Here is a 20,781-nt window from a genome sequence, read left to right on the forward strand (position 1 = left end):
GTACAAACAATGCATACCGTACATAGGGAAGGAAGGAGAGACTGCAGAATATGTTACAGTTAGAGCAAGGTGTAGAGAAAAGATCAACTTAATACGAGGTAGGTCCATTCAAAAGTCTGATGGCAGCAGGGAAGAAGCTGCGTGTCTGGAGTCAAATGTAGGCCAGACCAGGTAAGGACGGCAGAGTTCCTTCCCTAAAGGACATTAGTGAACCAGATAGGGTTTTACAACAATCGACAATGGTTTTGTCATCATCATTAGACTTTCAATTCCAGAGTTTTGTTGAATTGAAATTCTACCATCTAGCATGCTGGGATTCAAACCCAGGTCCCAGAGCATTATCCTGGGTCTCTAAATTACTAGTTTAGCAACAATACCACGATGTCACAGCCTCCCGTGATAAAATGGAATAACTGAACTTGTACTTCCGACTCCATGTGGAATGTGTGTGTTTTTATAACATCTTTGCAGCATTCAAATTTCCTAATGGACCACGCTTCTGCAAAGTATTTTGTTCTTAGACTTTTCTCTACTGGTTTCCTCATCCACACACCATACTTTAACCAAGGAGGCAACCTATTCTCAGGCCCCAGTTCATATTCTGCTGTGATTAAGAAACTGGAAATCACTTGGGATTGATTCGCTCTCCCTGACAGCTTGATAATTCAAGGACCATGCTCAAGTGACCATTTGTTATATCATGAACCGAGGGCAAATGTTGACAAATTAGGCTACCATGAAGTCCAATACTGTAATCCCAGCATCCACACGCCTGCACTTTCTAACTTAGAACATATTTCTGTGTCCATTTTCTTCCTGTATCTTTGTCTCCCTGGGTGCTGTTTCTTTGATTAAGGGCCCTTTCTTTATATTTAACCGAATACATCGAGTCCTGTTAGCTCACCTTGGATAATAGCTTACCCCAAGGAATCGGTTGTTTATGAAAAACTATGCTTATTTTTGCCTCCAAAACAAGTTGCTATCGAAACCAAAACAAGTGACTGACAGGTAAACCAATAGGTTTGCTGCATAATTTTGGCAGCGTGCTTCTTATCTGTTACTAAGTGGAACTTTTTTCCCCCCATGAACCGGTCAATCTACAGAAAGCAATTAAATTATTATAGGGACTGAATACCTGGCTGTGACTATTGCACAGTAATGGAATCAAAGGATTAAAATAACACCATAAACCAAAGGAGAAAATATAATGATTTAGACTACCCTTTGTAACCGAAGATTAGATTACAGTTTAAATGTCACTCCCTGGTTTCGACTGTCATGTCTATTTTCAATTATTTAGTGCTGTTTATAGTTGCCAAGTGCTCATGCAGATTGCCAAAGAGACTTATGCCTTTGATGCGCGCTGAGGAGGTTTATAAAAGGATAAATCTGTAGTAAATTGGCAAATTCTATGCTCAGCATATATATATTTACAAATCAAACGCCAAAATCCTTGACTCGTGCTACGATTGGTGCATGTTATTTATTTTCTATTACCTCTTAATTTTCTTTCCCCATCTCTTGCCTGCACCGATTTTTGTGAGAATGCAGCCCTCTAGTACCTTTCCCCAAGTGGGTATTTTTCATACGCAATTGCTTATTTGCAAGCAAGTCCGATTTTGCTTTTGTCAGATTTTCACACGTACACTTTACAGCAGGGTCACTAGGCAAGGAATCAGGGCAAGAACCTGAGCTGATTTACCCTTCCAACCTGGCACCGTGAGCTAGCTGCAGATCTCCGACTTACCTGACTAAACTGGGGAATGCCAACAGCATGCAGAAGGACAGGGACACAAAGCGGACGCCAGCTGGAGTTGCTGGTGGACGGCTCGTCATTAGCTGTAAAAGCTGCTCAGCTTCTTCATCAGTAGGCCTGCATGACAATATCACACACAGCATCACAATTGTATACTGTGGAAAACAAAGGTGCTGCTGATTACATACACACTTGATACCTTTTGCTGGAGGTCCATCCCTACCAACCAGGTGACAAAAAAATGCCTTCTAGTCCAAGAGCTGACTACCACACCACAATCACAAGTAGACATCCGCTTAACTTAGTAGAGACTAGGGTTTGAAGCTGCAACCTTGCTGGAGCAGTCTTGTGTACATTTTCACACATATATATCTTACCAATGATAATACAAGACAAATTCCATCACCAAAGTAATAGACCTACAGCAAATGTATATATGGATTTTTCAGATTCCAATAACAGGCTATGATCACTCCTAACAAATATATCAAGCATACATGATCAAGCTATGGATAGAAAAATGGGTTGTACTGCTCTTTAATAATTCTGTAAGCTAGGACACACAACTGCAATATCCCTTGAACAGTAATACCTAGGGCGGCATGGTGGCACAGTGGTTAGCACTGCTGCCTCACGGCGCCGAGGACCTGGGTTCGATCCCGGCCCCTGGTCACTGTCGTGTGGAGTTTGCACATTCTCTCCGTGTTTGCGTGGGTCTTGCCCCCACAACCCAAAAAATTGTGCAGGGTATGTGGATTGGCCACACTAAATTGCCCCTTAATTGGGGAAAAAAAATTGGATACTCTAAATTTATAAAAGAAGAAAAAAAAGTACAGTAATCCCTGCCCAGAAACCTTTTATGTATTATCACAGTTCGTACTTGAGTCCAGCGATCCCCATGAGTGCACAGTAGAGTCGCAGCATTGCGCTAGCCTTCACTACGTTTTCCTCCTTTAATGCAGAGTACACAGATATGTTAGGTTCCATGTCGGTGTCTGCTGTGTCTTCACCAATGCGACCACTGCTAACCGTCGGGAGAATTGCCATTAGTTCCAGTAGTAGCTGTCGCCTCATCTGCCACAGCACAGAGCTGCTGCGTTCCCGCTTCCGCTGCAGAACAAAAAAACTTGAGAATTACATTCTGTTCTACAGCAAATGTATATATGGATTTTTCAGATTCCAATTGGGGCAGCAGGGTAGCATGGTGGTTAGCATAAATGCTTCACAGCTCCAGGGTCCCAGGTTCGATTCCCGGCTGGGTCACTGTCTATATGGAGTCTGCACGTCCTCCCCCTGTGTGCGTGGGTTTCCTCCGGGTGCTCCGGTTTCCTCCCACAGTCCAAAGATGTGCGGGTTAGGAGGATTGGCCATGCTAAATTGCCCGTAGTGTACTAGAAAAAGTAAGGTTAAGGGGGGGTTGTTGGGTTACGGGTATAGGGTGGATACGTGGGTTTGAGTAGGGTGATCATGGCTCGGCACAACATTGAGGGCCGAAGGGCCTGTTCTGTGCTGTACTGTTCTATGTTCTCAAGTTGTTTTTACTGGGCTGGGGAATAACCTGCAGACTAGTAACGAAGGTTCTCCAAAACCCAGGAACAGAAGAAATAAGAGTAAGAGAAGGCCATTCAGCCAACTACATTCAATAACAATTTGTAGTAGTGTCACAAGTAGGCTTACTACACTGCAATGAAGTTGCTGTGAAAAGCCCCTAGTTGCCACATTCCGACACTTGTTCGGGTACACAGAGGGAGAATTCCGAATGTCCAATTCACCTAACAGCACGTCTTTCAGCACTTGTGGGAGGAAACCAGAGCACTCGGAGGAAACCCACGCAGGCACGGGGAGAACGTGCAGACTCCGCAGACAGTGACCCAAGCCAGGAATCGAACCCGGGTCTCTGGTGCTGTGAAGCAACAGTGCTAACCACTGTGCTACACATTCATCAAGAATGTGGCTGATCTTCTGCCTTAACTATACCTTCCTGTACAAAACCATAGGACACAGGAATGGTGCCATAGTGATGGTGTTATTAGAATAGTCATCCAGAGGCCTGGACTAATGTTCCAGAGACCATACCGCATCAGGAGACCAAGAAGGAGTTTCTGTATAATAAAATAACATCACTTCCCATTAAACGTTAAGAAACGTTAAGGCTGTGGCATACTTGGCTCAGAGTGTCCATCTCTGGTCAGCCTCCAAATTAAACAAGAGGAGCCTAATTACTGTAGTGTCTGGGGTATCTGTAGACCTGTTGAAGGCTTGCCCATTAGATGTAAATTTATATTCCAAATCAATGGGATGAGACTAATCCATCAGTTTACTCCATCCTCACCTGCTGCCCATTGCGGATGAACATTCCAAACCACGTTCTGACTTTTGCATTAGTTCCTAGTAATAAGCCACTAACAAAGGAGACCAGGTCAGTCACTGTATCTTCAGAGCCGTCATTCTTGCACTGATCCAGAGTCAGAGCCACTCCAAGGCCTGGGAGGTGGCACTCCTCCACCTGTTACACAATATGAAAAAAGGAAATCCAGGGTCACAAAAGGTCACTCATTCCACTCCATCCACAACCGTCATTCCGCACTGGGATGCCTTCTCTCCTATTGTTTCCTTACTTCGTCAGAACCAAATTGCTATCTCTACCTTGCTTACATTATAAAAACGTGTTTCTACTTTGGGTGCAGTTTACGATCGGGGTGTAAATAGCACTTCAAACTCTCTAGTTTAACAAAGTGAATTTTTTGTTCAAGGTTCCGCATGGTGGCACAGTGGTTAGATTTAGATTTATTGCCACGTGTACAGAGGTACAGGGAAAAGTATTGTTCTGTGTACAGTCAAGGCAGATCGCTCCATACATGAAAACATAAGAACATACGATAAATACATGAGGATACATAATGAAAATACATAAACGTAGACAGCGGGTAAAGTATACGGTATATAGTGCTACAACTGTAGAGAATATGTGCAGAAAGATCAGTTCAGTCCAGAAGATCAGTTCAGTCTATTAGAGGGCTATTCAGGGGTCTGGTATCAGCAGGGAAGAAGCTGTTTTTCAATCTATTGGTGCCTGTTCTCAAACTTTAAAAAAAATAAATTTAGAGTACGGTACCCAATAATTTTTCCAATTAAGGGGCAATTTAATGTGGCCAATCCACCTAACCTGCACATCTTTTGGGTTATGGGGGCAAAACCCACGCAAACACCGGGAGAATGTGCAAACTCCACACCGTCAGTGACCCAGAGCCGGGATCAAACCTGGGACCTCAGTGCCGTGAGGCAGCAGGGCTAACCCTCTGCGCCACCGTTCTGCCCGAGTTCTCAAACTTTTGTAGCTTCTGCCCAATAGAAGAGGTTGGTAGAGAGAATAACCTGGGTGGGAGGGGTCTTTAACTATGCTGCCCGCTTTCACAAGGCAGCGGGAGCTGTAGACAGTGAATGGATGGGAGGCAGGTTCGCGTGATGAACTGGACTGTACTCGTGACTCTCTTTTCTTCCTCACGGTCTTGGGTCAAGCAGTTGCCATACCATGCTGTGATGCAGCCAGATAGGATGCTTTCTATGGTGTATCTAGAAACATTGGTAAGAGTCAGTGTGGACATGCCGAATTTCCTTAATTTCCAGCAGAAGTATAGGCGTTGTTGTGCTTTCTTGGTCATAGCGACGACGTGGGAGGACCAGGACAGATTGTTGGTGATGTTTACACCTATGAATTTGAAGCTGCCAACCATCTCCACCTCAGCACCATTGGTACAGACAGGGGTGTGTTCGATACTTCACTTCCTGAAGGCGATGACCAGCTCCTTAGTTTTGCTGAATTTGAGGGAGAAATTGTTGTTGTTACACCACGCGACTAGGTTCTCTAGCTCCCTCCTGTACCCTGACTCATCGTTGTTCGAGATATGGTCTACTAGGGTTGTGTCATCAGCAAACGTGTAGAGCCGAATTTTGCCACACAGTCCTGTGTATATAGGGAGTATTATACGGGGCTAGGTAGCAGCCTTGCGGGGCCCTGGTATTGAACACTATCGTGGAGGTGTTGTTAATCCTTACAGATTGCGGTCTGTGGGTCAGGAAGTAAAGGATCCAGTTGCAAAGAGAGGAGCCGAGTCCTAGGTTTAGGAGTTTGGATATGAGCTTGGCTGGGATTATGGTGTTGAAGGCGGAGCTGTAGTTAATGAACAGGACTCCGATGTATGTGTCCTTGTTGTCGAGATGCTTCAGGGATGAGTGTCAGGCCAGGGAGACCGATTGTGACAGCAAGTCTTCTGGAATTGTTCCATTCTGGTTGTAAATACGGTCCAATGCAAGTTTGGAAAACTCATCCAAATTGTGGACCGGTTGTGGCGGTATACGAATTGCAGTGAATCAAGGCAATCTGGAAGACTGGAGTTGATGTGTTTCATGACCAACCTCTCGAAAAACTTTGTAATAATAGATGTCAGGGCCACCAGCCGGTAGTTGTTGAGGCAGGTTGCCAGGTTCTTCTTTGGCATCGGAGTAATAGCGGTCTTCTCGAAGCAGGTGGGAACCTCGGAGCAGAGTAGGGAGAGGTTAAAGATGTCTGTGAACATGTAGGACCTGAGTGCACGACGAGGGACTCCATCAAGACCTATTGCTTTCAGAGGGTTAACTTTCGAGAAGGCCAATCTGACTTCTGAGACTGTGACGGTAGGTATGGGTGTGTCCGAGGCTATTCGGGCAGTTGACATCGGTTTGTTGGCTTCCTCCTCAAAACGAGCACAGGATGCAGAGTTCATCGGGAAAGGGTGCTCTGTTGCCAGAGATTCTACTTGGCTTTGCATGGCTGCCTCACAGCACCAGGGACCTGGGTTCAATTCCGGCCTTGTGCGACTATCTATGTGGAGTTTTACATTCTCCCAGTGTCTGCTTGGGGTTTCTCCCACAGTCCAAAGATATGCAGGTTGGGTGGATTGGTCAGGCTTAATTGCCTCATAGTGTCCAAAGATGCGGTTAGTTGGGGTTATGGGGATAGAATGGGGGAGTGGGCCTAGGTAGGTTGCTCTTTTGGAGGGTCGGTGCAGACTCGATGGGCCGAATGGTCTCCTTCTGCACTGTAGGCATTCTATAATTCTGCTCAAATCCATTTTCATACTGAATGCAATAATGTTCCAAAAACCAGGGCAATTGGGCAACATTTTCACAGAATCCTTGAATGGTTACAGCACAAAAAGCAGTTAAAAAATTGGCATTAAAAAATATTCCTTCATATTATCAAGAGTATTAACCTGATGCAGCTAATTAAACATCTGAAAATAGGTTCATCACAAAAAAATACACATCACCTGAAGAAACTTTAATAACTGCAAACAACTTAAAATTAGATGATTTACTGGTTGCATTAGTGCATAGCTGAGAATTTCCTCGTAAATTAGAAAATAATATTTTTAAGTGCCTATTTGTGCCCTTGCACCCAAGACAAAAGTTCAACTTTGAGAACATCCCTGAAGTCTAGTAAATGTGGACGATTAACGCAAACTTGGCACGGTGATTAACTTAGCCTGGCATAGACAGTTTCGTGGGTGCACATTTGCCCTTAAAATTCTTTGATCTTTTGTGCGGGTTTGTTCAAGTTTGGATGAATTACCAATGCAACCTAGCTGAAAATCCAGACCATTATCCATATAACTCTCCATCCACACCCTCAACAGATGCTGCTGCCTTTTATGGAGCCAGCTGACCTGAAAGCAACTGGTTTTATTTGGTTCTTTTAAACAAACAAGACACTGAAACTTGCCTTCACAACCATCAAGCAGTGATAGGTCAAGTAAGTTTTTCTGAATTCAAGGACGAGATGGGATGATTATCAATATGTACGGATTTCATTATGACAGATAACATAACTATAAAAATGCATTGCCAAGAATGCTCAACAACACCACCACTACACAAGTAAATCGGAGCCTCTTTAAGGACTACCAACACAATCCATTCAGGAGTGCTCTATAGATGAATGTGAATGAAAATGGTGCTGTTCTCAAATTGAGTAGATGGATGAATTGCTACATTGCTGAGTGTTGGTCAAGTAGGTACTGACTGAAAATAACCACAGAAAAGCAAAGCCAGGGAGCAGTGGGCACTTGAGCTGATTACCGCAGTCTCTTGAAGGGATGCGCTACTGGGTTCCCGACAGTGCAGCCGCACAAGATTACAAATCATCTCTTACCACCATGGCCCGAACATTTAAGGCTTGGGTAGGATTCATTTTGCACAGCTGTCGAAGTGCCTCAGTTCTGCGTCGGCCCCCAACACTCTCCTCATCCTGCCGCTCACCATTTTTTATTAAGCCCCTGCAAACTGAACAGCAAAAGTTCTCAGTGTTACACGCAAACCCACAGTACGGTCATGTGGGAAATCACAATCGGGTGAAAATCAGAACATTTATATTTTGCATTACTCTCGTTATATTCTTAATGATTATTTTTCTTCAGTTGTGTGAACTTCCCAAGTGGTAAGCACCACCTTTGGCCAAGAAGGTGCACAGATGACAAGCTCCTGGACAGTGTCCACCTTATAACCAGCTACCAGAAGTGGACTTGGGAGGAAGGGGAAACACAAGAGATAAGAACAGACCATGGTTGAGCCTGCGCCACCATTTAATTGGATCTTGGCTGACCTTGGGCTACAACACTACTTTCCTGCCCATTCCCCATATCCTTGGGTTCCCTGAAACACCAAAAGTCTGTCTAACCTAGCCTTAAATATAGTCAACGACAAAACATCCACAACTCTCTGGGTGGAGAATTCTAAATATTTGTTGAAGACATTTCTCCAGTAGCCTGATGGGCATTTGTAAAGATACCAGCAAAGGGAAGACACCAGCAAAGTCTGAAAGTTACAAAGGCTAATTATGTATCAGCAGAAGCAGCAGAAACATCAGGGGTCTGCAGTGAAGAATAGAATGTGCAGCCAGGAGTGAGAACAAGAACTGACTGGACAATGGCTGTTGCTACGCCTTGGACAGACAGTAATTAAATACAACCTCTGAATTACGACCTGAGTTACGACTCTTGAGCATTTGTTAATCAAGGATATTGATTAATTAGTGCTGTCCTGTGAGTACGTGACTGGAAGCATGGGCAAGATCTTTATCAAGAGGAGAGACAAAGAGACTTCTGAAGCGATAACCTGCAGGAATAACCATCATAAGAAGCAATGCCCTGGGTCCGGGACCCAGAGAGGACATTGAAATAAAATGAAAATCGCTTATTGTCACGAGTAGGCTTCAATGAAGTTACTGTGAAAAGCCCCTAGTCACCACATTCCGGCGCCTGTCTGGGGAGGCTGGTACGGGAATCGAACCGTGCTGCTGGCCTGCTTTCAAAGCCAGCAATTTAGCCGAGTGAGCTAAACCAACATTGGGCTCCACCAAGGGGAGTCTGATCACCTTGCCTCTTAACAGGTGGTATTTAGATACAAGCCGTGAGTTTTGATATCTTTTGTAGAACAGAGGTCTGATAGAGTGTATGACAGAGCGTCTGATACCCTTTGCAATGTTGTTTTGATACTTTTGGGATAATTTGGCACGGTACAATAGACAAGATTTGTGTACGATTATTTGAGTTTAAATGTCGTGTCCGTAATGCTGCTTGACGCAAGTTTGAGGAGCAGCACTCCTTATCTCAGTCCCAAATGACCTTCCTCTTATCCTGGAGACTGTGTTTCTGCGTTTTAGTTTCCCCAGCCAGTAGGAACAACCTCTCAGTGTCAACCCCGTCAAGCCTCTTCAGAATCTTATCATTCAATCAGATTGCTTCTCATGCTCCTAAACTCCAGACAATATTCAGCTCTCATTAAAGAACAACTCGAGGTGATGATGGAGCTGTATAAAATGCTCATTAGGCCACAGGTGGTGTACTATGTGCAGTTCTGGTCGTCCCACTACAAGGATGTGATTGCACCAGAGTGTGCAGAAGAGATTCACCAAGATGTTGCCTGGGATGGAGCAATTCAGCTGTGAAAAAGGCTGGGGTTGTTTTCCTTAGAGCACAGAAGGTTGAGGGGGACTTGATTGAGGTGTACAAAATTATGAGGGACATAGATAGGAAGGAATGTTTCCCCTTAGTAGAGGGGTCAATAACCAGGGGGCAGAGATTTTTGTTTTTAGTTCATTTATGGGATGTGGGTGTCGCTGGCTGGACTAGCATTTGTGGTCCATTCTTAACTGTTCTTGAACCAAGTGGCTTGGGGTGAAACCAATGCAGACACGGGGAGAATGTGCAAACTCCACACGGACAGTGACCTGGGGCCAGAATCGAACCCGGGTCCCTCGGTGCCCATGAGGCAGCAGCACTAACCACTGTGCCGTCTAATTTATTAACGATAGTCATCATCAATAGACTTATTCCAGAGTTACATCGAATTCAAATTTCACAATCTGCCATGGTGGAATTTGAACCTGGGTCCCAGAGCATTACCCAGAGTCTCTGGATTACTAGTCCAGTGACAATACGACTATGTGACTGCCTCCATTTAAGGCAAGGGGCAAGAGAATTAGAGGGGAGTTGATGGAAAATGTTTTCACCTCAGTGGATTGTGGCAATCTGGAACTCACTCCCGAAAGTGTGGTAGAGGCGGTAGCCCTCACATCATTGAAGAAGCAATTATATGAGCACTTGAAGTGATATAGCTTACAAGGCCAAAGATTAAGTGCCGGAAAATGTGCTTAGAATAGAAAGGTGCTTGATGTTCAGCACTGATACAGTGGGTCGATGGATCTCGTTTTGTTCTATAAAACTCGATGACTCTCCTCCCAAGAGCCAGTATAGTGAACCTTTCCAATTAAGGGGCAATTTAGCGTGGCCAATCCACCTAGCCTGCACATCTTTAGATTGTGGGGGCGAAACCCACGCAAACACGGGGAGAATGCGCAAACTCCACACGGACAGTGACCCAGAGCCGGGATCGAACCTGGAACCTCGGCTCTGTGAGGCAGCAGGGCTAACCCACTGCGCCACCGTGCTGCCCTGTGTGCATCCTTCTTAATAATAACAATCTTTATTATTGTCACAAGTAGGCTTACATAAACACTGCAATGAAGTTACTATGGAGACAAAACTGCACACTACTCCAGGTGTGATCTCACAAAGCTCAGTACAATTATAGCAGGCATTCTATATCCCAGTTCTCCAATCCACTTGCAATAAAGGCCAACATGTCATTTACCTTCCTAATTGCTTGTTGTACCTGATAACGTTCTGAAGTGCTTCTCTCCCATAACTGGGGGCTTTTCACAGTAACTTCATTGCAGTCCCATTTGGAGCTTCTCCACGAGGATAGTAATTCATTAAGAGGAGGTGGCGCAATCGTCTAGATCATCACACCGCACCCTTCAGGAGGTGGCATCATGGGACTATTGATACCGTGCAATTTTCTCTCTCGACCCGATACCAAAATGAATGATCTCGGCAAGAATTAATATAAATTCGAAAGAATAAAATCTCAATGTATCATTTTACTCTTGGCCCTTGGATTTTCTCAGGCTGCTTATTACACCATCAGAAGAGTTAAAGGAAGACTATTACCTTCATCGAAGCTGTCAGGGACATTAGCCACTAACAAACACATGAACCAGGATCCATTCCTGACATGCAACAAAGCCTCAGCTACTTCAGTAATTGGCAACAGTGATGGAAGTTCTGCAGGGGGGGGGTCGGGGGGAAATAAAGCACCATACAAATTATACATATTAGCAATAGACAGTATTATGTGCTATACTAAGGATTTTATTATGAAAGCTAAAACATCAAAGTAAAATTGTACAATGGAAGTTAAGTCAAGCAGGAAATGCACTTTTCCCAAATTGGAGAATTATTTTCAATTCTTTGGCACTGGATGGGTAGCGCCATCAGTAGGCTGGTTTCTGCAATCAGATTAGTTATCCCATCGGCCACTATTTAATATTTCTGGCTCTTATCAGTTTTTGTGGGAAACACTCGACTGCTGCTCATATTCTGCAGCAAGTGACCAATCCATATCTTGTTTAAATCTATACTTCAAACAGAGTTATGATCTTTCATTTCATCAGTGATATGAATCTTACCTGCTTGAAGGATACACAGCACATCTGCAACTTCATCCAAGTACACTGGGCTCTCAAAGAGTTCTGAAGACTTGATAAAAAATTCTCCATTTGAATCAGAGGCCTTTAACACACATACACACAAAAAAAAGAAAAGGCTTTTGTGAATTAAAATTTGTTCATAAATTAATTTCTCCATTTGCTTATTCCTCTCATAGTTTTGGAGCACCACTGTGCCCGTGACAATTTATACCAATCGGGATATCTCAAAAAGATATTGAACAGGAGATCTAACAGTGTTGTAATAGGCCATTAGAAAATAAGGAATTTGCATGTATGCAGAGCTAGGTGTGTTATCAGGACATTTTGCATCCATCTGTAAAGGTAGACAGGCCCTGAATTTAATGTTTCTTTACCTTCCATCCTCTCCCAACCCTTCTCATGTCTCTCCCCCACCACCAATCCTCCTGTGCCAGTCTCCACCGCAATCCCCATGCAACCCACCCATTCAAAAAAATGCAGAGATTTAAACAGAGACCCGGTTTCGATTCCCGGCTTGGGTCACTGTCTGTGCGGAGTGTGCATCTTCTGCGTGGGTTTCCTCCGGGAGCTCCAGTTTCCTCCCACAAGTCTCGAAAGACATACTGTTAGGTGAATTGGACATTCTGAATTCTCCCCCCGTGGACCCGAAGAGGCGCCGGAGTGTGGTGACTGGGGGCTTTTCACAGTAACTTCATTGCAGTGTTAATGTAAGCCTACTTGTGACACTAATAAAGATTATGACCTATGCTGAATGTACTAGGGAGGAACATGACCGGTGCTGAATGTACTAGGGAGGAACAAGAGACGTTTCCCAAAGTTCTCCACCATTGAGAATCGCCTGTACCCCACAATGTCAGGGCCTGTTGTAGGCTAACTGGTAGATTGATTGCTGTGACACATTACAAACTATTCTTATTGTATCTTATGACCACCAGGATGGTAGAAGGCAAACTTGGTGCTCTTTGATCTTTCCCTTTCTCACAAGTTAAAGGGTGACTGCAGCACCAACATTACTCCCTAATCGCCACATTCTTTTGTTTTTTAGAAAGTATTTTATTGAAACATTTGTAATTTTCACAATTTAACATGTTGACATTTCTAAAACAACCGTGTGGGCCGACGCACAAAATACCCCCTAAAAGAACAACAAACAATAAACCACGTCCCCCACTTCTCCTGCCCTGTCCCCAATTACACGTATACCAAGTTCCCTGATCTTATTTAACATTACCATGCCTCCTGTTTTCCTCCCCTTCCTCCCCCCCCCCACTTTCTTCTCCCCCCCCACTACCGCTGACGTTCAATTTTTGTTAAAGAAATCGATGAACGGATGCCAACTCCGGGTGAATCCCTGTACTGATCCTCTCAGAGCCAACTTGATTTTCTCCAGACTGAGACACCCTACCATATCGCTGACCCACACTCCTGATTTTGGGGGCTCTGAGTCCCTCCATCTCAGCAAGATCCATCTCCAGGCCACCAGGGAGGAGAAGGCCAGGATATCCATCTCCCTCCCCCCCCCTTTGCCCCCGGATCCTCCGACACCCAAATAGTTACCCTACCTTCCAGGACTTCTGACATAACATTCGCAAATCCCTGCCAGAATTCCCTCAGTTTCGGACATGCCCAAAACATATGAACATGGTTGGCCGGGCTACTCCCACACCGTCCACATCTGTCCTCCACCTCCTCAAAGAACTTACTCATCCCGGCTACTGTTATGTGGGCCAAGTCTAGCACAGGAAGAGGATTCATTTACCCTTTTCAAGGCTTTTTTGCACAGTTCAGTTTCCAGCTCCCCTCCTAGCTGCTCTTCCCACATCCTCTTCACCTCTCTGATAGTGGCCCTTCCCAATATAACAATTCCCTGTATATGTCCGAAACCTTCCCACCTCCAACCCCTGTTTTTGACAGCACTTTATCCTGTCGTCCCCTCAGGGGGAGGCGAGGAAAGAGTGGGACCTGCCTCCGTACAAAGTCCCGAACTTGAAGGTACTGAAACCTGGTCCCACCCGGCAAATCAAACTCCTCCTCCAATGTCTCCAACGTCGGAAAGCACTCCTGGATGAAGATCCCCAAACCTCCCATCCCTGCCCGCTGCCATACCTTAAAACCCCCATCCAGCCCCCACGGGACAAACCAGCGATTGTCACAGATCGGTGACCACACTGACGCCCCTCCAGTCTCATATGCTGCCTCCATTGCCCCCACACCCTTAGGGCTGCCACCACCACCGGACATGTACAGTAGCTCTGGACTACCCTAGCTCTGGACTCCCCCACCATCAGGAACGTTCTTGCTGAACCCACCCTGTCTAATCCTGTTCCACTCTCTCAGTTGACACCCAAAGCGGACAGCATAGGAGGAGGACGGGGAGGAGGAGGAGGACGAGGAGTTGGACAGAAAGAGAGAATTACACACATGGCCCCATTTTCTATCAGGTTCATTACCTTGTTCATGATCACTAGCAGTTCACTGAGTGCCAGTCGAAGGCGACGAGGTGAGTCGCTATGTTCAAACTCCAAAGCCAGGCCATGCTGCAGCTGTGACACTAGGATACTCTCCCCATTTGCTCCACCTAACTTGTGCCTGTCAAAGAAAGTGATGACTTTGAGGAACATTCTTGGAAAACAAGAAATGGTGGAGTAATTAACGCAAGAAAAAAAAAGAACTTGCATTTGTAAAGGACATTTCACCATCGTGCGAAATCTCAAAGTGATTTTTTTTTCTTGCAATGTAGTCAATATTATAAAGTAGGAAACGGTGATACAGTGCCTCACAGTGCCAGGGGCCTTGGATGACTTGTGGAGTTTGCACATTCTCCAAGTGTCTGCGTGGGTTTCCTCCGGGTTCTCCGGTTTCCTCCCACAGGCCAATGATGTGCACGCTAGGTGGATTGGCCATGATAAATTGCCCCTCATGTGTCCAAAATGTTAGGTAGGGTTACGGTCATTGGGTGGGTGCGTGGGCCTAAGAAGGACCTTACTTTTGGATGGTTGCTACAGACTCGATGAACCGAATGGCCCCCTTCTGCATTGTGGAGATTCTATGACAACAAATTTGTGCACGTCACATTTTACAAAAAGCAAAGAAATAATAACCAAATAATTGTTTTCGGTGATGTTGATTCCATGATTCAAAGTTAGTTGAGGGATACATATTGGCCACTATACTGGGGAAAGCTGTATTTGTATTCTAAAAAGTGCCGTGGGATCGTAAACATTACCTGAGATTGCAGACACGGCCTTGGTTTAACTTAGCTAAAGAAAGACAGCACTCTGACATGCATCACTCCCTCACCTGCACTTGAGCGCAAGCTTAATTATGTGGTCAAGACTTTGCAGCAGTTGTTCTTGACTTTCCAACTCAGAGGCATGAGTTCTACCAACTCCAAATTACTGCACCATTAACCGAACATCTTGTTCCATGCTCGTAGCGGGAGGTGCATTTAATAATAATCTTTATTATTGTCACAAGTAGGCTTACATTAACACTGCAATTAAGTTACTGTGAAAAGCCCCTAGTCGCCACATTCCGTCTCCTGTTCGGGTACACAGAGGGAGAATTCAGAATGTCCAACTCACCTAACAAGCATATCTTTTGGGACTTGTGAGAGGAAACTGGAGCACCCGGAGGAAACACGCAGACACGGGGAGAACATGCAGACTCCGCACAGACAGTGACCCAAGCCGCAAATCGATCCTGGGATCCTGGCGCTGTGAGGTGACAGTGCTAACCACTGTGCTACTGTGCCACAGATTTATCAACGTGGGCAGAGGAATTGAGAGAAATTAATGATTACATGGGATGTATAATAAATACCTCAGCTGTTGTTCTTTGGTAGCATCCTGCTCCAGTGCATGAAAATCCACCGATAATAATGCCACAATAGAGTTGACAGCTTCAACTCCAGACAGGAGTCGCAAGATTAGTTTTTTGTCTTGAGCCCAGGCTTCACTCTGATCAGCTGGGGCACAAAGTGCCATTCTCACCAGGCAGGGCAAGAGTAGTCTTAGCTCTGGATCACTTAGAGCTGCAAGTTTTACTACATCCACCTTCTGCATGGCCTCAAATGCAAAGGAACTCACAAACTGCAGACATGTGAACTCCGCCATCTTTAACAAAGGCACCTAAAGAGAAAACCATAGGGTTATTTACAATTTCATAAATCAGGGAAATGCAGTAGCTTTATTGCTTAGTTCCTCTGGTCCCATATAGGACAATGGCCAGCAAGAATCTGACATTGGCCACGGTCCATTGCAATCTCTCACTCCAGGCTAGGTGGTGTCCGACTCTAGGGAGGTCCTCCTTAAACATACTTTGCCAGGTCATCTTTGTCCAGCCTGTCGGATTCTTCCATCTGTTGGTGTCCACTCTATTGTCAGTCTAGTGGGAGGTACATCCAGGGAACAAAATATGTATGTCCTGCCAGTCTCAGTTGTCCCTCTGTGACCATGTCCTACAGGCACCTCTGACAGTGAAAGAACAAAGAAAAGTACAGCACAGGAACAGGCCCTTCGGCCCTCCAAGCCTGCGCCGGCCATGCTGCCCGTCTAAACTAAAATCTTCTACACTTCCAGGGTCAGTATCCCTCTATTCCCACCCTATTCATGTATTTGTCAAGATGCCCCTTAAACGTCACTATCGTCCCTGCTTCCACCACCTCCTCCGGCAGCGGGTTCCAGGCACCCACTACCCTCGGTGTAAAAAAACTTGCCTCGTACATCTCCTCTAAACCTTGCCCCATGCACCTTAAACCTATGCCCCCTAGTAATTGATCCTTCTACCCTGGGAAAAAGTCTCTGAGTATCCACTCTGTCTATGCCCCTCATAATTTTGTAGACCTCTATTAGATCGCCCCTCAACCTCCTTTATTCCAGTGAGAACAAACCAAGTTTATTCAACCGCTTATTAAATAGTGGGGTTACATTTGCTACCTCCGATCTGCAGGAGCCATTCCAGAATCTACAGAATTTTGGAAGATGACTACCAATGCAAACATTATCCCTATAGCCACCTCTTGCGATGCTTTTTGGGTTGCTGATCACCAGGTCCAGGGGATTTACTAACTTTCAGTACCATTAATTTTTTCAATACTACCTTTTAACTAATACGAATTTCTTTCAGTTCTTCATTATCACTAGTCTCTTGGTTCACAATTGCTGGGAGGTTTTCTGCATCTTTCTCCGTGAAGACAGACACATAACATTTGTTTAATTTCTCTGCCATTTCCTAACTCATGATAAATTTGCCTGCCTCTGCCTTTAATGGGTCCACATTTGTACTGACTAATCTTTTAATTTTTCCATGCCTATCTATTTACAGTCCATTTATGTTTCTCAGTAGTCTATTTTCATAATTCCCATTTTTTTCTTTCTGTCAGTTTCTTGGTCCTCCTCTGCTGAATTCTAAAATGCTCCCAATCCTCAGGGTTACTAATTTTTTGGCAACTTTATAAGCCTCTTCCGTTGATCTAATATAATGTTCAGCCTCCCTCATTAGCTATGGTTGGTTCCTGTGCTCGATTTTTGTGTCTCAAAAGAAATGAAAATTTGTGGTAAGCCATGTATCAATTCTTTAAGTGCCATGTTTGTCCACAGTTATACTTTTTCAATTGGTTTTCTAATCTACCACAGCCAATTTGCTTCTCATACCTTCATGTTTCCTTCACTTAGATTTAGACCCTAGCTTCAAATTCCTCTGCAGTACTGCTTCACTGCCTCTCCATGTGATCCACGATCTTATACGGGCAGCCATGATGAAAGATTTTCAAATTGTGTGACACCTTTGCTGCTGCGTTTCATGTCTCACTATCATAGATTGGGGTTTGCGCTACAATGAATGTAATGACGACCGTGGCTGCCCATACTGTGTGGAGCCATTGGAATATCAATGCTGATTTGCATCATGTAGCAATGCTACATCATCCTCTACACAAAAGTTACTTTCTAGGTAAGGGAAGTGGTCAACATCCTCAAGGTTCTGGTGCCCGATGATGATGGGAAGGTCTTCGCAAAGCTATGCATGGACCAACTTAGTGCTGCTATTCTCAAGACTGGTGGTCATGTCTTCGAGTGCGTGCGATTCTTCGGCCAGCAAGGGAATGTCACCAAAATCCAGGTACGTCAATCGATGGTGTTGTCATGGAATGCCAAAGTCTGCACCTACCAATGCCTGCTTCATCTTCATGTTGAAAACAATAACCAAGAGGTAAAGGAGAGTTTGAAGCTTTGCCAGTGGGTGACATTGTGGTCGCATTTCAAGGTGTTGGTCTTGACACAGTAACTGGAATCGCAGAATAAGGCTTTAAAAATGTTAATAAACTGTGACTGGATGCCGTACTATCTTGTAATGTCCCAAAATGACTGCCGATGGAAGCTCCTCTTGAAATCAATGAAGCTGATAACAAGTAGCTTCAGAGACTTTAGATTCTGCTCTTATGATGCTCCCGAGTGTAAACACCTGCTTACAGCATATTTTGCCACCCAGAAACCTGCATGTTCTTCATCAGCAGAGTTATTCAACCATCTGGAACATGGCAAGTACAACATCAACACTGAGCTCACAGATCTGTTCAACATGATCTGGACTGTGGAGGACATCCCAGATGACTGGAGGAGAGCAATAATTGTTAAGCTGCCAAAGAAAGGGAACCTTAGCAACTACAAAAACTGGAGGGGCATAACACTGCTGTCGGTAGCTGGCAAGGGTTTCAACATGGTACTCCTCAACAGATTTGAAAGCAGGGGTAGACCCTTTGTGAAGTAGCTTTATACTGTCACCAGTGTGGCAAATTCAGATATGTTCCTCAGTGATGTGTATCAAGACGCTCGGAACTCAAAACATGTTGTGCCACATGCCCCTCATCCACTCTGTCCCAGCATCAAAATCTATACTTCTCGTGTGGTCTCCTTTCTCTAAATCAATCTCAAGAGTTGAAAACTATGAAACAAATTATCTCTCAGGCTTTTCTCCCTCCCTGCAATTAACAGGGTTTTAAAAATCTATGCCTGGCATCGCTCAAGGTTTATTTTTGGCTGCCTCCTAGATCCTTTTTTAGGATCCTGGAAACATTAGGAGTACGACATTGAGTTGGATCATGACTTGAAAGCTTCAACTGATTCCCAGGATCAGGAGCTTTTTAGGCAAGCGAATTCTAGATTTCTACTATACTTTGTGAAAAATGCGACCCGACTTCATTCCTAAATAGAGTAGCTCCATTTTTAAGATTACGACCTCCTTGTTGTGGATTCACCCACCAGAAGAAGTTATTTACCCTGATCTGTTTTACTGAATAGGTAATCTTAAATACCCCAAATTAGACCATCCATGAACACACAGACCCACTGATATCTGCCCCAAAAGAGGAGTGCACTCTGGAATTTTGGAAAAACAAATTCAGACACGTCTACATCTAACAAAAATTTGACCGCAGCACGTCGTTTCCAGCACGTAAATACAAGTGCAAGCGTTATTTGCTGGCAATGTTTAGGTTAATTTTCTCTAACTGGCCAAGCTCTCGATCTTTACAACCAAATTACACAAAAGTGATCCTAACGTCATTGCGAAAACGAATTCAAGGATCTGGACGAGTTCAAAAGACAACCAAAGTGCTGGACAAGACACCAAAGTGCTGGACAAGAAGTTGACAGGAGGAAACATGTTGCTTCGTAAGGCCCTTCTGCATGTTGGGCAGAAATGTTATTAAAGTTTTTAACATTACTATTGCACCTTTATTACCTTGCTGCGTACAATTCGTAACCAGAATATGCTGCACGATGATTCAGATTGAGAGCAAAGATTAACATCCCTATTATCTCAAGGTGGATTATTTGGATGGTGGAAATAATAAGATTGATAAATGATTCTAACTTTGTTAGCAAATTGCCTCACTGAACAATAATAAAAAATATTCACCTTTAATTACTTCAATTAAATTACGTACCTTTTTTAAGGAACCAAAGAATGTCCCTTTATTTTTTTTTAAAAATGAAAGAAAATTGATGAACGGGGCCTAGTCCTAACTCAATCCCCGGAGTTGCGTAACCCTGTTCGCCGAGGAACTGGGCCTCGCCATCTGCCGACTCCCCAGTTTTAACTCTCTAACTGGCGAAACTGTCAAACCGAAGTTTAAGTAAACACCCTCAGATGGATTCCGCAAACACAAAGTACTCGAAGAGGGTGTGGGGTGGGGGTGGTGGGATACGGGTTGCCTATAATTTTGATTTTTAAAATTGATTTCTCCCTCTGCTCCTCCGAGTTGCTCCTGACGGAACCGAGGCACACACACACTGTCCTGCTAGAGACACCGTACCGAGCGAGAGACACCGTACCGACTGCCCACGTGGGATGCAGGGGCGTGCCCGGGGTCGCCATAGCAACTGCTCTCTTCCCCCCCCCCCACTCATCCGTGTGCCGATTGGCTACGAGGTTACAGAATTTCCCCATTGGCTGCCCCCGCTCGCCCTGGGCGCTCTGATTGGTCAATTTCTGACCAATCGCCGATGGACCACAATGACGTCCGCCGCCGATTGGTGAATCACGATATCGCCGGTCAGCGTCCATCAATTGGCTGCGGAATTGTTTTGGGGGGGGGGAAAGGGGAGGCTGGCCTTCGCTGATTGGCCCATGGTTTGCTCCAGGGCGAGAGCCGGCTTGGTGTTGGGCGCATGCGTGACGGTGGCGCGAGCCGAAGGCGGGAGGTGATGTTGTCCGACTGCCTGAAGTTTAAAAAAAACCGGTGAACTGTGAGTAGAATGATTGCGAGGAATGAAGGAGCAGGTTGCACCTCACCCACCGCGGTTACGAAACTCGTCAATTCTAAGATGATTTCTTGCCACTGCAACCGTCACCTGCCTCCATTCGTGATGAGCTCTAATTTGTGGAGGTTTTGCCCTACCGAATGCCCTGACAGCCACTGCGTGACATCTAAACACAG

The 20,781-nt window shown here is 44.9% G+C and overlaps 1 protein-coding gene across 1 annotated transcript in view; it reads right to left on the bottom strand.

Annotated features, from left to right (window-relative positions):
- ints2 (integrator complex subunit 2) overlaps window positions 1–20,150 on the bottom strand; it is a 77,749-nt gene extending 57,599 nt beyond the window's left edge. Inside the window, exons 1-9 of the mRNA XM_038814678.1 lie at window positions 19,789–20,150; window positions 15,666–15,973; window positions 14,294–14,432; window positions 11,823–11,925; window positions 11,305–11,418; window positions 7,947–8,077; window positions 4,089–4,262; window positions 2,637–2,866; window positions 1,748–1,873 (exon numbers count right to left, since the gene is read on the bottom strand). Of these exons, the coding sequence (XP_038670606.1) occupies window positions 1,748–1,873; window positions 2,637–2,866; window positions 4,089–4,262; window positions 7,947–8,077; window positions 11,305–11,418; window positions 11,823–11,925; window positions 14,294–14,432; window positions 15,666–15,958 (1,310 nt within the window). The 5' untranslated portion in view covers window positions 15,959–15,973; window positions 19,789–20,150. The remainder of the gene's footprint in view (window positions 1–1,747; window positions 1,874–2,636; window positions 2,867–4,088; window positions 4,263–7,946; window positions 8,078–11,304; window positions 11,419–11,822; window positions 11,926–14,293; window positions 14,433–15,665; window positions 15,974–19,788) is intronic.
- Between the last annotated feature and the right edge of the window lie 631 nt (window positions 20,151–20,781).

This window comes from Scyliorhinus canicula, chromosome 12 (assembly GCF_902713615.1).
Source record: "Scyliorhinus canicula chromosome 12, sScyCan1.1, whole genome shotgun sequence".
Classification (NCBI taxonomy): Eukaryota; Metazoa; Chordata; class Chondrichthyes; order Carcharhiniformes; family Scyliorhinidae; genus Scyliorhinus; species Scyliorhinus canicula.